This window comes from Photinus pyralis, unplaced genomic scaffold (assembly GCF_008802855.1).
Source record: "Photinus pyralis isolate 1611_PpyrPB1 unplaced genomic scaffold, Ppyr1.3 Ppyr1.4_LG3a, whole genome shotgun sequence".
In the NCBI taxonomy this organism is placed as follows: domain Eukaryota; kingdom Metazoa; phylum Arthropoda; class Insecta; order Coleoptera; family Lampyridae; genus Photinus; species Photinus pyralis.
In genome coordinates, this window is record NW_022170509.1 from 18047955 (window position 1) to 18066164 (window position 18210).

The window sequence follows — 18210 nt, forward strand, 5'->3', positions numbered from 1 at the left end:
GCTGGGGTGTGCAAACGAAAAATCGAAGTAGATATAGTTAGACTTGGATAGTCAAACGTGTGCCGCACTTAGATCGGGATGTAAAATCTACGATAAACACGCAAAGATGACCGAGGATAAACTCCCTGGACTAGAAGCTCCGACCTATGCCCATGGTGTACTCCAGAACTGCAGGAGCGATCAGTGAACTTGCTGATAAATGTAAAGACCACAAAAAATCAAAGAAAGTACACCTGGCGAACTTAATGTCAAGGATTACCTCCTACAAAGAGCGTCGTTGGCAATCTGAGGTAAAGAAAGGTCATCAGATTTCATCAAATTCTTACGGTTCGACGAATAGAATTTGCAAGGCTATTCTGAATAATAGACCCGAGCAAACGCATTGGATTACAGAGCAGAGAGCTCTAAAGCGATCTAATGGAAGTATCATGTAAAACTCATCCTAATTTCGATTAGGTGTACTAACATTTAAATGCAAGACCTATTACGTAATTGCCGCCGAGTGTGAAACCTTCAAAGTTGGCTCTAATCGAGTTCGTTGTCGTTAAAATTCCCAAAGTGTTTTCTATAATTGAATATAACTATCGATTAACCCTTTCGTTACATTCAGTCAAGTCATAAGCGTGTAGGTAACCTATATAAACTTTTACTGAAAGAAGTTAAAGGGCACGAGAGTATATGTACCTTGAAAAAACCTTTTAAGCTGAAATTAGATGCAAAGCAAGCTGCTGTTCAATTAAGACAGGGCGTGCTATTCTATTCTCTTGACAGTTCTAATTCGCCCTATGTGACTTCTAGTTGTCTAAAGCACTTAAGGGAAACGGGAATTCAAATCGAACAAAGGCACTGTAAACCGCATTATTTTATTTTACACCGTTATATTTGCTACTTAACCTCAGCCTGGTTCCCCGTTATTAGTAATCTCGTAACACGCAAAAATGGGAAAGTTTACTATGGAACTTCGCGTATTTTATCCATCCTACCTGTTGAAGGGAATGTTGAAACAAAGGCAAATTGAGTGTCGAAATGAAATTTAGCTTGGAAACATTCAATCTAATTATAAAAACAGTTAAGCGAACGAAATGGAGTGTGTAATTTATTGCTAACAGTGTGATTGTGCCCTGTTTAAAAATTTGAATGTAATTCCGGAGCTTGTCAAATTTATACACGCAACAGGTAACCTACTACAAGGGAAACATAAAGGAAGGTGGAAGTTTCAGTTCTCGCGAAAAACAAAAATGGTCGCTTCGGTAACAATAACCTTATTTTATAAATCCAATTATCTCACCTGGTATTATCTTCATCTACAAATAAAACGACGGTGCGTGCTTGGGGTTTTTGGATCAGCTTTTCAATAATTCGGTCGAAGTCTTCCACGCGAGAATTCCTCAATACCTTTTCAGACGTAGCTATACAAATTCCCACATCCGCTGAATACGATATGAACGATGCAATGCCCTGCGAAATAAAAACATTACGATAAACTCTTTTCAGATATAATATCATATTAACTGAATACCAAGTTTGGAAAAGCGTAGTTTTCCGATGTTTGCGTTTTAATCTCTTACAGACTTGCAAAACGTAAATCCGAAAATTGACCGATGTAAATTGTAGGTACCTATTTGTCATATACGTTTGTATACATAAAGCAATTGAGTGTAGCCAATTTGCGTTTGCAGATCCACGTTTAAACTCGATTTAATTACAAATCGTTGTATATCCATCATGTGAGTATTAATGGTCCATAAATTTGCAAAAATTAAGCTCCTCATTTGGAAGTAAAATCAATTTTTGTATATATCGACGCGTGTTACGACCCTAAATATTGTTTGCGGAAATCTAAACAACTGAAACATTTATTTTTAGGCCGCTAATATCCTTTCAATAACCCCAATTTCACCTTTTTTTGTATACAAGTTAATATTTGTATCAAAAGATGATGGATCGGTTTTATTTTTGTATACTACCGATATTAATTGTCTCTTTTTCTTCGTATACTCCTTTCGGAAAGCTAAACGACCGCGAGCTGAAAAATTGAATGCATCTGCCCACAAAGGAAATAAGATAAATAATTTCGCAATTCGGTTTTGCTTAAATTAGAGAACGCAATCTGGAGTGGAAGGGTAATCGATAACGAATAATACAGGTAAATCTTTTTTTTCGCATTTAGACTTTAGTATTTATAAGGTTGCACCAATCGAAGGGGAGACGGGTCACTACAAACGTTATAAATTGGAAGCGGAGTTGGCGAAATCAATGAAAAAATACACGAAAAAGGTAAACTCCCAGTAAATTGTGGTACGTAAAGTGAACACGACACGGGCATTGTTTTGTTCCAGATTTGTGTCATAATCGGCTGGTTTCAAAATTAATGCATTTTTGCTGCGAATTCACTTTTACACTGAGTGAAATAGCTCACACCATAAGAAAAACGTTTACTAAAAATGAAATCCACTAAAGTTTCCCAAGACGAAGGCAAATTAAAAATCTCTTTCGGCACGGCCGATCAGGTGTAGGTAGATTTCTTTTCGCCATGGTGTTCCAATATCGCGAAATTGGCTGATTCACGAACTTGACCAAGATGATTATGAGTTACACGAACCCTTAAAGTTCGGTCGAAATCGCGAGATAGATTGAGCTAGCCGTCAGAGAGAGAATAGTTAATTTAATTCACGAATCTACGAAGGCGTGCTTGAAGGGCCATAAGTATTTTATTGTATAATTCTGAGTTTTAAGTCGAAATTCCGAACTCACAGTCGGAATTCCGGGTGGAATTCCGACTTTAAAATCGGAATTTGAATGTAAGTGCGGGATAATACGAGTTAGTTATGATAAAGTCAAGTTTACTACCCAAATTTCTGCATCTCTCTTATTTATACAGAGTGATGATTAGACTTAAACGGGAACCGGTAAAAAGTGTAAAGACGATTAATTAGTGTTTATGTTAGCGGCTAAAATCGCAAGTATACAAGGGTAAAATTGACAACAACCATCGGCATCGTTGCGCTTTTTTTTATTTCAACAAAACTTTACATTTCGGATTTCTCTCGTGTTATTCGTGTCATGCACTATTTTCACAATAACATTCTAATATGAATTTTACCACAAAGTTCGGGAAAACCATCAACTGGTATCTCAGTTTTTACCGCTACGATCATTAGGATATCGCCGAAGATTAGGGATCGCGGTCAAAATGAAATGTGACAACCATTTACCTTACAGAACAAAAGAATCCGGGGATTATGGGAAATCGACACTGTGCCAACCGAAGCCAACGTCAATTTAAACGTTCATTGAGAACACGTCGTAATCTAATTCCAATTAGCGAAAACAGGGACCCCGGTGATGGATTTGTTTATTCTAATTTTCGGTCGCTATTATTATAATAAATGATCCTGCCTGCTACAACCTCATTATGCATTGTTTGTTCTATATCGGTGAAACGCTACTGCTGTTATTATACCAATAGTCTAGACTGACATTACACGACTAAGTTCACCATAACATTATAATAATGCCTCATAAACCATTCTAATCTATTGCAATTGCCAAAATGCTTCTGGGAAAATAAAAGTGAAACGATACCAGCTAAAATAGAAGGATCGTGGAAAACGCAAGCAACTTCAACAATTTCTGGGTTATTAATATTCTTTTGCAAACCTTTGCTATTGTTTTAGGCCTTTTAGCAGCCCTTTTCCCCTATATCCGACCCTGTTAGCTAACTAAACATGTGTATACGATCGTCTGCACATCTATTTCATCACTTTCCCTTTAAGAATTGATTATCTGTTATACGCACATACAAAAGAAAAATTGGAATAGCGGTAATTCAGGTAATACATCAATAACGATTTATGGCAAACGCAATTTATCAATATTTGCCCTTACACGAGCTTATGCGGGGGCATGTCGTTTAAAAATGTAGAAATCGACATAGAAAACACGACCGGAAAGCAACTCGAAATGAAAATTAAATTAATTTAATATTAGAATACTGTTTTGCCAATACGAATAACGAGAATACATTAAAACGGAACAGAGACAAATTATATTAAAGCATTCTAATGTTCCGTATCGGCACAGCCATTTTATCTTCTCCGAGTTCATACATTCTTTTTCAGGTGTATACACCTCATTAGTTTACATTTTAGCTCTAATTCGTTGTCTTAGAATTTTAAAATTATAGGACAGGATTTAGTTACATTTACAGGGGTTAAAACCCCACTTGTAGAAATTGAATTTTAATTTCTGCTGTAACAATTAATTTCATGCAATTAAGTAATTCGTACCACGACTAGTTCAGTAATGAATAAGCTTTTAATGATTCTCACCTTGGGGGAGCCTAGTTCTTTATCTCCACTTTTAACCTGAAAATTAAAAGCTGATGCTCTGGTTCGATCACTCTCAAATAAATACTCATGTAAATTGGGTTATTTCATATTGGAGGCTGCGACAGGGTAGTAAAGAATATTGAAGGGACGACTCATAAGTGTCTGTTAGCGCGAACCGTCGCCGGCCATTTGACAACGCCCGCCGTCGACGTGACGGAACGAAACGGACAAATGTGCGGCAACCTTAAAACGGGCAAAAAAATTGGCATTAGTTTCTGACGAAGGAATTTATCCCGTATATGAAATTATCCAAAGGGTTAATATTAGCCAGACTTGCTCACTGCACGTCTCGTGTTTGGGTTGGGTATTAAAACTGTATAGACTATTAGCTCTAGTTCCCTAGAAGTTAATTATGTCATCAAACCGAATAAAACACGGCATTGTATAGATTGGTTGATAGAATTGATCACGCCTCCCTTACTAGAAGTCAATTTCTGCCGTTTTATTTATTATTATAGCATTCGAATTTGCGATAAAGGGTTGCATTCGGAAGTTCAATTGTATATTGAATTTGAAGGCATAAATAACTAATTCCGGGAACTTCCAGAAATATTATATTGGTTTGTGCTCTCAATCGAGAAATTCGTTGTCAATGGCAGATGAGAGGTGGAATAAAGCAAGGAAAAATATTGCAATATACGGCTATGTGTGCGTCTTTTGTAGAATGGCGTGAAAAAGTCGGTATCATTTTATTGGATTGCCTATACATGATTGTATTCGATACAAATTACCGACACCCGGTTATCCGGAAACCACGTCTTGTTTTTTTTTCGTGGCCCTGACTCACACCGTCATTTCGACTTTACTGAAAATGAAACTTTTCTATATGTGTGGAAATTTATTGCTCAAGGTTGCAAAAAGTGTAGATATTCAGATGCCTTTAGGTCAAAAAACTAAAATAATTACGATCTCGAGTGTTACCTTCGCGAAATTAAAGCAGGTTCGATTGGATTCATGCAAATTTTTTTTCCACTAAACCTTAGATTCATCACGTAGAGAACGTTGCCAGGGTGGTGCAACAAGTCAACTATACCATCGAAGCGATTTGTCTCCATATTTCTAAAGGAAGCGGCATTTTCCAAAGAAAGATAAGAACAATTTGTTACCCAAAGAGAATATTACCCACATCAATAACTGTTTTTTTGATTTGTATAAAATAGTGGCCGGTTACTTTTAGGTATTGGTGTAAGGAAGTAATTTTAATATTCCTAACGGAATCGACTTCTGAGGATTACTAGTACGAAACAGATTTGCATTGCGTGTTGATTATTTTGTTTCATTTATTGGAAAATTTGTATTTAATTTCAGTGGCGATAAGAGCTTTCCAATACTATTTGTTACCATCTAATGGCAATATCTTTGTTTTTACTTTTTAAATGTTTCATTGGCCTTCATTCCTCAGAGGTGGGATTAAATCTTTTATTATTGTACTAAATGGAATCACATGGGACTTCCATGTTAAGTGTTAATTTCTTATTTTTAAATAAAGGTGTAATGGAATCGATTTCCACTCCCATATTTTTGCGCGAAATGAAGTGTGGTCCAACCAGTATAAGGAGAAAGTAGCTTCTGGTTTGTGGTTTAAAGCATCGTTTGAACGAAGTAGAATAAACGCGTTTAACTAAATCAAATTCCACAGTGTAGGTTACGTTGGTGGTGAGTAAGTTTATATAATCAACATAGAAATGTTGTCAAAAGACCTTACGAAAACTTAAGGAAACCTTAGGACACCAAGACGATAATTAAATTACTATACCGCAAGGATCAGATATTTACATATATCTGACAGTAAAAGAGAGTTGTAAAGTTAGAGGTGCTGCTACACGAAGAGCATCAAAAGTGGTTGCTTGTAAACTGACACGCGAAGTGCGAAAACGAATTCCCATTTTCCTCGTCATAAATAATTTTCACTAAATATTTAACTTGTTTATTCTGAATTTTTGAGAGCAATTTACAAAAGCCTTTAATTTCCATGCAACTTATTACAGCCGACATGTCCACATTTAAATGTAAATGAAAACGTAAAACTTTCCAATGAAGCAGTTGAAACGGTCAACTCGCGCTAATGCTGGAAAAGTTATACTTTTATTGATTATGGGCGCATGGAAATCAATAAGCGACTATTTTCATAAGGTTGATACGGATTTCCCGTATTTAGTTGTCCTGCAGAGGATTATCACCTTGAAAGTTCGTTACTCGTTAATTAAATTTTCCAATGAATTATTGGTATAGTCTGGCGGGATTTTTAATAATTTAGATAGAAAAGTGTTGTTGCTAGAAAATTGGGTTATTTTTATTGAGCCATACGTTAATATAATGGAAAGCTTTCCTGTGTTTCCTGTTTTCGCTTGCTATTTTCACACCCGCAGAAAGCGAATTTATTTTTTCTTTAAAAGTGGCGAGTAAATTAGCGCCAAATTTGGCAAAGTAAGTACGCTTCCCTTCAAGAACGGTTATTCGTTTTCGCAACCGGATTTCAGTTTCAGTGCATTTTAAATATCGTTTTATCCGAAGTACTCATTAGCCTTTTACTAATGTGAGAAAAAGATTTTCTTTTTTAATAGAACATAAATGTTTAATATTCAATGACATGCACAAAGTTCAGTCATATGACCAAACTTTCACGCCTGTCATTATGTTTGACCTTTCAGGAAATTTATGACAATGTTATTATGAAGTTTAGAGGAAGGATGAAATTAGGATTTAGATTCACATTTAGATTTAAATTGCTACTGTAAAGCAAATGAGACTATAAACTTGATATTACCCAGTTATATTGAAATCGTGGCCACTTCATATAAGTTTATATAAATAGGTTCTCTTACATTTAATCCTATAGTAATATAATGCAATCAAATGAAAGAAGAACAATCGTCATTTTCTGTTATATTTGAAATTAAATAGAAGAGTCATTTATTTTCAGAACTAAAGTTTGATGCAATTAAAGAATTATACAACAGGGTATAACGTATACATTTTTTTCCAATTAAACGGATGATCCAAAAAACACACATATTCGTCTACTCTTTAATCATTTTTTAGCCAAATTACCCACATGGACCAAACGGCATTATCTAGGTTATTCGGCCATTTGCTTCTTGTAAAAAAAATTGTATTAGACACTTGCTATTAGTACCGACGGAACACTTAAAAAAATAAGTACGTCGCGGCCTTTTGTGAAGTGAGCTTGGAAGGGCATATGATTTCCGCACTCGGTTGCTCAATTTTAACTAATTTAGTCACAATCAATTGATTTCCCTGCATTTAAGTTATTTAAAACCCTGTTTAAAACTGAAGTTTTCGAAAATAATAGATAAACTGGTTCTCTTTAAAAATGTGAAAAAAAATTTCTAGTTAATTATGCGAAATTTAAAGAAAATGCAATTTTAAAATTTAAGATAGCAGTTACGCCCTCTGGTGGTCATTTTTAGAACTTGAAAATATTTTCCAGCGATTCTTCATGACCGATTTACCCAATACTTTCTTTACCCAGATTATTGAAAAAGATGCGGGTTTTATTTTTTCAATTTTCCGTCTTTATATGAAAAAAAGTTGAAAACTAATACAGTGGTTTGGCCTAAAAAAATTTTTTCTACAAAAAACTTTAATACATTTTTGCTCCAAAATAATATGGGGAGCCAATAATCGCATGTTATGGATTTTACATTGAAATCCCTATGATGCGTTACCCTGTATAATTTAATTGCACTCCGAACAGTTCTGAACATTTATTTTTACAAACAAATAATTCGAAAATCATGTAATTTTGGTGTATCTTGCTTAGGTACAACAAAATAATTAAAAAGATATCAACTTCCTATAGAATAGAATAAAATCTAAGAAGTAAGTGAAGTAGAAATAATTCCTTCAGACATTTACTCTAATCTATGTCGTAGACTGTTGGATAAGAGTACGGTTTCAACAAAAAAAGATTTTTAATTTCTGGCCTTTTGTTATAGCGTAATCCATTTAAACCTCATCACATCACTTAAACGCAGATCGCCGCTTTAAATTTTTCACAAGTCGCATACATGACTCGGGGGTAAAAACTCTGTTTTTATAAGACGTGAAATGTAGCGGTAACAGAAATGGAATGGTTTAATTTTGGTAATGGAAACAAAAAATTAAATAACGCTTCTTGCAAGATGAGATATTGAAAGGAATGTAGAATTTCAGCAAATGTAAATGGTTAAGGTTATCCAATAAGAAGAGGCAGTAGCACATCCCAAAATTGTGAAAACTACCTTTCAATAAAACTGGTACAAATTTCTACTGGATGACACTGATTGATAAATGTTTTCGGTCAAAAAGTGTATTTTGGCATTTTTTATAGGTGGACTGTAATCGTCACTTGCGAAATGTATTATTCGTAGTACTGAACGCTATGCGAACAATGAAATTCATCTAAATATCGATTTACATGGAACCTTTCTTTTAAGTCCCACGGTTGCGGGTCATTATGCATATTAACGGGATTGACCTACCTGCGTTGGAATAAAATCTCGAACTTTCGAAATCAACTTCAAATTTTTTAGCAAAAGTCTGGTTCAACCATAACATAAATTTTAACGTTGACGTACTTACTGAAAATTCCCCCTTTTCTATTTATCGGAAAATTGACTTCAAAACCTAGTTGCTCCCATAATTGTACGATGAACTAATGAAGTTGTTACTACTTACAATGTAAATCAACCCTGTAGAAAGGAGCGACACCATTTTGCTCTCAAGAGAGGAAAAGCAATACGCTGCAAATCGAAACGCATTATTTGGCTGCGTAAAAATTTATGCGAAGGAACATTTTCGAGTCGGTGAATTGCTTATAAAACCAAATCGCAAGTAAAGTATTATTAAAACTTATCGTGACAAGCAAGGAAGTTTCTTCAGATCACCAAATGTAATGGCTGGTGGAAAGTTGAGTGACGTCATTAGCCAGCGCATCGTGTGATAAATCAAATTTGTATGCAGGGAATTGGAAGACAATTAATCGGTGAATTTTGCCTGCAACAAGACCTAGTTAATAAATTGGGGAAAATGAATATCAACATTATTTTTTGTTACGTGTATAAATCTATTAAATAGCGTTGGTCGAAGCGCAAAAAAGGAAATTCGCGTGGATTCGCATTGGAAAATACAAGCAATTACCGGGCGTGATTCCTATTTTAATCTCCTGTTCGTTTGTTATATTCTGGTCTAATTGTAACACATCACAAGAACGTAAGTTAATTTCATTTCACAGTAGGTGAAATCCGCAGGGTACGGCAGTTGACAAACTCGATCGAAGCGCCGCCAGTAGAATGTACCAAGTTTATATAATATCTCAAGGCGGATATTTCAATTAAACTTTTCGTTACATCCACTTTGTGCATCGATGCACTAAATTGTTGTTTAGTACGTATAGCAGGGAAGGCATTATTGTGTGTGACATAACAAAATTGGTTTAATATTAGATACGAGGTATTCGAAAACAATTTCTTATAAGCTGCTTTCCTTCTTGAGATTGTTGAACAATTTAGCTTACCCTCGATTAAAGAAACGAATATGACATTTTTTTACATTTTTTTGACCTTGAATCTTTTATAAAGTAAAACCGATAAAGGTAAATGTTGCAAATAGATCCAGTGTAATACTGGAAAGCAGCGTCATTGCAAGTCCAGTGTTTAGAATATCATCAAGTGATCTGTACTGAATTCAAAAATAAGGGTTGCAATCAATATTTCCGGTGGGAAATGCATGTAGTAGTTCAGTTGAAGTAGTTGAACTGTTTCGAGGATGCGGGGGAGAAAAGAGTGAAAACTGCACTTGTTTTTGATGATCGGGGATTTTTTATGCGTTAAATCAAGTGATGTGTTTTTGTGCCTGTGTTGGTTTCTCGTTTCTGGCTTATTATTTCGTTAGGGGTAATTACACGATTTTCTGGAGCAGTCCGGAGTTCTTGTGGTGCCCAGTTGTGAGTGAGTGAGAGTTGAGCTGGGTCTAGAGATGGTTGAGTGAATGTGGGAGAATAATGCTATTGTGAATTCCTTCGATACACCTTACGAGACCCATTTCGACACCGATACTGCTGACTTTATCTACGTTATTTTATTTTTATGTCGTGTTCGAGTTACCCGAAGTGCCAAACGTTAATTTGTCTGGCATTACAATACCGCTCTCTTTGTGCTTTATCTGACTACAGATTATTGGCAGAAAGCGCCCTTCTAAGCACGGAGAGGAAATTTTCAGGAAGCGAATTATTCTCGCGCGGAGTGTCCTACAACGTTCTTGATCACCGAGTGTGAATGAGAGAAAGGGCTCACCCCCACTGGACATGGGTTGTATCCTGTCATCCTGGTGCACAGAACGGAATCTCTATTACGTGCAAAGGGCAACAAGGGCACAAACATCCTAGATGGGAGAGTGGACCCATCATTATCAGGGGCGGACTGGCACGGGGGGGGGGGGGGGGGGGGGGGGGGGGGGGGGTGGCGATTGCCACCTGGCCTGTAGATCATAATGCCCCGTTGGAAATTTATTTATAAGTATGTGCTGTATTTATTTTCTTGCACTATTAATAAATTATTAACACATTTCTCTAATTGGGGTTGATGTTAGGTTGTTAAAAAAATCTGTTTTAAATGAAGTGTTTTACAATGAATTTATCATTTTTTGTCGTAGCATGAAAGTGCTGAAATACAATGATAGGCGACGCACCTCGTGTGGATTGTACATTTTCTTACTTTTAATTATCAGCTGCAATTAAAAAAAACTGTATGGTCATTGATTTTTGAGAAAGGAGTAAAAATGTTTTTGTGGTGCACCTCAGAGCTAACCCCCCCCCCCTCCACCTCCTTCATTACTACACTAACACTTTAATGGCCCGTANTCTACGTTATTTTATTTTTATGTCGTGTTCGAGTTACCCGAAGTGCCAAACGTTAATTTGTCTGGCATTACAATACCGCTCTCTTTGTGCTTTATCTGACTACAGATTATTGGCAGAAAGCGCCCTTCTAAGCACGGAGAGGAAATTTTCAGGAAGCGAATTATTCTCGCGCGGAGTGTCCTACAACGTTCTTGATCACCGAGTGTGAATGAGAGAAAGGGCTCACCCCCACTGGACATGGGTTGTATCCTGTCATCCTGGTGCACAGAACGGAATCTCTATTACGTGCAAAGGGCAACAAGGGCACAAACATCCTAGATGGGAGAGTGGACCCATCATTATCAGGGGCGGACTGGCACGGGGGGGGGCGGGTGGCGATTGCCACCTGGCCTGTAGATCATAATGGCCCGTTGGAAATTTATAAGTATGTGCTGTATTTAGTTTCTTGCACTATTCATAAATTATTAACACGTTTCTCTAATTGGGGTTGATGTTAGGTTGTTAAAAAATTATGTTTTAATTGAAGTGTTTTACAATGAATTTATCATTTTTTGTCGTAGTATTTTGAAAGTGCTGAAATACAATGATAGGCGACGCACCTCGTGTGGATTGTATATTTTGTTACTTTTAATTATCAGCTGCAATTTAAAAAAAAACTGTATGGTAATTGATTTTCGAGAAAGGAGTACTTTAAAATGTTTTTGTGGTGCACCTCAGAGCTACCCCCCCGGCACCTTCATTACTACACTAATACTTTAATGGCCCGTAACCTATGCAATTCCACCTGGCCCGCAGTTACCCAGTCCGCCCCTGATCATTATTACCCTTCTTTACAAATAGTAAGGAACTACGGCATTCAAATAAGACACCCAGGCAGTCAACAGTTTCCTCCGACATCGGCAACCTTAAGTGGGGGTGAGTGTGACGCAAAGGGCTAACGACATTGGTCGTCTGTCCGTCCTTTTCTTCTCTTAAAATCAAAAATTCAACCTAGAGTGATTGTTGGAAGGGTGGATAGGGCAGTTAGTAAAGTACTTGCAGATATTACGTAAAAGTTTGGGTTGTGATTCTCATAGGCATAGCTCATTTCCAATTGAATATCGTATGAGAGAATCAAAAAAATCACGATCATCTGTAGCCATTAAAAAAGCAGACTCATTAAAAGTCTATAAATTTGTACATTTGGAAAAACTAGAATAGGAAGCAATAATCAATAAATAGAAAGGTGGGCCTCTTGATAGATGCAGACATTTCAAAATGGAGTAAATGTCACCAGCAAACCATATACATATACCAAATACCCAAATTTCGCTGTACGATCTTTTATTAAACAATGAAGTCATATATATTCCCTTAAAGAATGTGTATATATAAATCAGAAGGAGTTGACTTTGTACCCATTTTGTCCCAGGCGGGTATCATTCGAGAGCAATGCAGAAAGCCGGCTTCGCTTCTTTAAATTTGTCGTTTCTACAAGGGTCAATTCGTAGGATATCTATGTAATGCAAGAAAGCTAGAAAGCGTCGCTACGTTATGATCGCAATGGGATTACAAAAGCTCTTCCATCCTATTCTGAATTTATTAATAAAAGACATCGCTTTGACATACCTTACTCATGTTTGCTTAGTCAATAGCCGTTTCATGTGCTGTGTTAAAGCGGTAAACAACATTTATTAATACATGCACACCTTTTTCTTTTCCCCTTTACAATCCGCCAGGAAATCCTAATATTATTCACACTAAGAGAGCCAAATCTTCCGTCATAAAATTTCATTTCGCGAAGTTAAATTTCTGTTTTCCAGCTACTCTCCGTAAACGAATTCGTTTTCCTTTAGAATCACATAATTCAACGCGAACATATAAATTTATTGACACCAATTTCAGTCAAGTTTATAAACTGAAACGTTTTTTTACGATGAATCGTTCAGTAAAGATTTAGATTTTTCCACCTTTGCTTTTCTATGCCGTTAGTAACTTTGAAGTCGTGTAAATTTTTAAATGGAAACTATCTCACGCATACCATTTTCCACCTTCATAAAACACTTTCTAAGTACTTTTCCCTGTATGATGTCATTCTGAGGGCATACCAAATTCAAACTAATATCTGCGCGTATCAGGAGAAGAATATTTAGAAGGTTAGCGTAAAACGTTTGGTCTGTATTGTTTTCTATTCGCCGTTAATTTACTGTTAAATAGCTCATTCTGTATCCGTTACATTTTAAAAAAAGAAAGGAACCCGTTAAGATACTACGGTTACACTGTTAATTTTTAAGTATCCGACAAGATTTATATTCAACTTAACTTCCCATGTAAGTGTTGATGCATTAGAGGTAAAGCTACCGAATTTTTAAAACTAAGCCGAGCTTTATGATAATAAAGAAGAACCTTATCTTTTCACACGTAACTCAACTTCACAATAATGCAAACAAATAAACAAAATTAACATCAAATCACTTCCGGCATATTGACCAAAAAATTTAATCAATTATCAATTGTCCACTTGATTACACAACAAAATAAAAATACATATTAGAATAACCCGACTCACGACTAGTGCTGGGCGATAAATGAAATTGTTATTGATCAGTCTGTTTAGTCCGATAATTATTGATTAATCGTTAATCGATAACTTTAGATAATTATTGATAACTTTGGATAATTATGGATAACTTTTGATAATTGTCGATAGCATTCGATAATTATCGAAATCTTATGATAATAATCAATAATGATCGTTAACTGTCGATAATAATCGATTATTATTGACGTCTGTCAAAAATTGTCGATTTCTAATACGATAATTATCCAGAGAAAACTATATGGATACCTTTTCATAAACTTATTGATATAAATATATTCTCAACATTCCGTAGTCTTCTGAAATCGAAGGTGACCAAGTGGACGATAATCCTCATGAATTTGGTACGTCCTTCAATAACCTCAAAGTTATTAGTTTTTAACAGCAACGGTAATTAAGTATTTAATTCACGTCAACCAGTGTCATTGCCAGCCCCGAAATGTTCTTACCTATCTCTTTTGCGATAAATTGATGTAAGATCGGTAGATTATCGATTTGTCAACGAAAATTCTTTAAAATCTATAAATCTTTCAATAATGTTTGATAAATTATAGATTAGTCGACTATTTTTTTAATTTATCGACCATCTATTAATCGATAATTATCGATAAGCTATCGATTAATAGTTTTTTGCAAATAATTAATTATCGATTAAACGATATAGTTACGGATAATTATCGATTAATCGATACATTTTTGTTAATTTATCCATCGTCGATTAATCGATAATTATCGACGGATTAATCGTTTTTTTGCACAGAACTATCCACGACCAGGCCTGCCGAACGCTAGCTGGCTTCTGAAGAGCTCATAATTGTATTATTATTTACCACGGTACACGGAGAAAAATGGATTGTTAAAATCATATAGTAAAAATTATATTGTAGACAGTACGAGAATTAAATTAAATCAAACAAACCTTGACACACGCTGTACAATATGAATATGTCTAATCAAAATTATTCTCACTATAAAAATGATATTGTATTAAATATGATCTTAGATATTTAAATATATCCAAGAGCAAATAGATAATAAACATTAAAATATAGTTTATTAACGAAATGGGTTTATTATTTGTGTATAATACAGTTTAGTATATAACGCATTCTTAAATGAAAACCTTGCGGTTGAAAGATTGTTAGTTTAACAACCCATATAATAATTTTTAACATATGATGTAATTGTAATGATGCTGAATCTGCAAGATAAGCATAAGCTTATTTTGAGAACAACCGTTGCAAAGGTTGCATTAAATTATTAAAAGCTCTGTATTGTATATTGTATGCGGTTTTTGTTCAGTCGACAGTCAGTTCAGTGCGTATGTGTATGTGGCTCGCAATTTTGGTGAAGTTTATAGATGAATTCTATACCACTTATAATCATGAGTGATGTTCCAGAGATTTTGAGGGTTGGGCCAATACAATATGGCAATAAAAACAAAACTGTATTATATTGATTATTATACCTTATTGTTGCAAATATATCATGATTTTTGAACTTATAATTTTATATATTCGAAACCAATATGTGTGTATCCTGATTTTTGGTAAAAAAGGAAGGTTATACACTGCCTTTTTTTGAGCCCGAAAAAAAAATTGTCTCAGATCGACCCGGAAAAAAAATTTTCTTATAGAATGTGGCCTGTAGAATCCATAATTTCAAACAGTTCCAAGATTGGGCTACTAGTTCAAAAGTTACAGCCCTTTGAATTTTCTTTCGAAATTGGTTTCTAGTCTATAACTTTTGATTGAGAAGTCTGATCGAAAAAGTACGAATTGTTTTGGATTCTACGCACCAAAATTAATAAGAAAAAGTGTTTTCCCGAGAAATTTTGGTGTAGTCGATTTTTGGTAAAAAAGGAAGGTTATACACTGCCTTTTTTTGAGCTCCGAAAAAAAATTGTCTCAGATCGACCCGGAAAAAATTATCTTATAGAATGTGGCCTGTAGAATCCATAATTTCAAACAGTTCCAAGATTGGGCTACTAGTTCAAAAGTTACAGCCCTTTGAACTTTCTTTCGAAATTGGTTTCTAGTCCATAACTTTTGATTGAGAAGTCTAATCGAAAAAGTACGAATTGTTTTGGATTCTACGCGCCAAAATTAATAAGAATTCCCGGGAAATTTTGGTGCAGTCGATTTTTGGCAGGGTGTGTGTATTAATTAGTTGCAATAATCTAAGTTACTTATTATACAAAGCGGAGATGTTAATTCAACTACTCCCGTATTACAAAAGCATGCATATGAGATTGTTGCCGTTACATACAGTTTTTTTGTATGAGTTAAAACAATATATAGTAAAAAAATTTTTATAATTCTTCATAGCTATCCCTATACGTATTATATTTTTTGATAGCTATTATTATATTTTTAATTACCTTTAACATACATTTTTCTCCGTGTATCGCCGCCGCGCCGCTACAAACTTCAATTCTTCACTTTTGCAAAAAAAAAATAGTTTACGGATTTACATATAAAAACAAAAAACGCAGTTCCACTGAGGTATTCGGATCGATTTAATTATACCAACAATTTTCACGTCTGTCACTGACATATTTCCAAAGATATGCCGGATTGGACGCAAAACCATTTTCGACAAGCCCAATATAAATCTTACAAGCATTTCTATTGAAATTCTTAACGTCGTTTATAAATGTTTAAATTGTGAAAGGAGGGCAGATTCAGATTTAATTAATGAATATTTTGCTTCCAATGAAGACATACGATAAAGAGTAAAATGTACCAATGTTATAAAGCCGCAGCACACACTTTACTTACCAATAAAATCAGTTAGCACATATTGTATTATTAAAACACCACACAGCATCCAAACTTTCACTTACAGTGCCATTATGTATTTAGTTGTACGGTTAATCAATGTTTGCGTTACGAATTTTGACGGTCCGGGGAACTTTAATTTCGCAAAGAGTAACGAGCACTAATTTAACGTACAAGGAAGTAAAACATTGTAGGTACTTAGAAAGCGACTGTCAATTTAATTATCCGGTGCTATAGCAGCATTTCCAAAGCTCGTAAAAAGTTTTGACTGTAAAAAACGTGGTGTAGAGATCTGACTAAAATACTATAATTCACTATGAAGTAAATATGGTTACAGTTTACAAATAATTCTACTTTCTTAAATTAACCAGCACCTAATTGCTACCAAATTCCAAATCCAACCAAAATATTTAAATTATACCTATAATTGTGTCACATAAAAAATTTAAAAGAACAAATTTTGGTTTCATGTCTACGGTTCCATGCCAATTTTACATAGAAGGAACACGTAAATCACGTAGGCGACCGCGACAACCTTTTTTGCAGCTATGTACCTCTCTTCATCTGGAATCAAAGAAAAGTTCATGGTACTTGTTGGACAAATCCTAGTAAATGCTTACATTCATCGTAGAACTTTTGGAAGTGGTAGGTGTCTTCCGCACCATCTACTCGCGACGTTACTATTAGTACCATAAGCATTACCACCACTGCAGGGATGATTTGAAATTAGTAAATTAATGTATCAGTCAATAGATCGCTCACCACATATTTTTGACGTCGTACCCATTTCTTTTACTTTTGGTTACAGTCACACCAAATACGTTCGACTTCGCACAAAGGAACAAATGAAAAGTAATGCAACCAATTTAACCGATAGAAAAGCGATCGGAGTACACTACCTATGGATTTCCATGGACGTAGCAAATTATAAAACAAGAACACTGTCTCCTAAATATTTCTTTATGATATGAAACTCGGCCCAAACGTAAGATTCGTAGACTGTCGATAATCTTAGTTACTTGTTGACCAAGATATCAGCGAAAGTCACTATTACTTTAACGATTAATTTGCAAAATCGATGCTACGCCAATGCGTTCCTTCGTAATCAAAAGTGTTGTTCGCAACAATAATGTAGACAAAAATGAATCAGTATACATATTTATACGCAGTGGTATTTTATCTATAGCTCAAGTGATTGAATTGTACCAACGGTTTATCAATTACGAATTTGTTTATTACAATTCGATATCGTTTGTAATTTCCAATAATGAGACTGCAGTTCAGAAATGTTGGTGACGGCCCACAACTGGAATACAATAAGGTTTCGAATTTCTCTTTGACAATAGGGCAAGTTTCAATGTGCCCATTTTCTGGAACAGATGGTGGATTTATGGGGCGTCACCACTAATGAGCGGAAAGTTAAAAAACGACCAACCACTTAATTTTTTGAATGAAAGGGGAAAAAGCTTTCCTTCATTCTATGGTTGGTGTCTTAAGTTAGCACCCCTGAATCGGCACCCCAATTTGCTACATCTCCAAAATATTGTATTCATTTTTGCGCCAATCCAAGTTTTGTGCGTCTTTCGTTTCGGAGAAAAT

At 35.2% G+C, this 18210-nt stretch overlaps 1 protein-coding gene and 1 long non-coding RNA gene across 2 annotated transcripts in view; both read right to left on the reverse strand.

Annotated features, from left to right (window-relative positions):
- Positions 1–1284: 1284 nt before the first annotated feature.
- The window catches only part of LOC116165843 (metabotropic glutamate receptor 8-like), a 102940-nt gene continuing 86014 nt past the window's right edge, over positions 1285–18210 (reverse strand). The window contains exon 4 of the mRNA XM_031480537.1: positions 1285–1458. Within this exon, the coding sequence (XP_031336397.1) occupies positions 1285–1458 (174 nt within the window). The remainder of the gene's footprint in view (positions 1459–18210) is intronic.
- LOC116166079 lies at positions 16897–17595 on the reverse strand. Its single transcript, XR_004144257.1, has 3 exons — positions 17374–17595; positions 17232–17318; positions 16897–17175 (listed from the first exon to the last, which is right to left on the reverse strand). It is a non-coding gene; the product is annotated as an uncharacterized LOC116166079 (long non-coding RNA).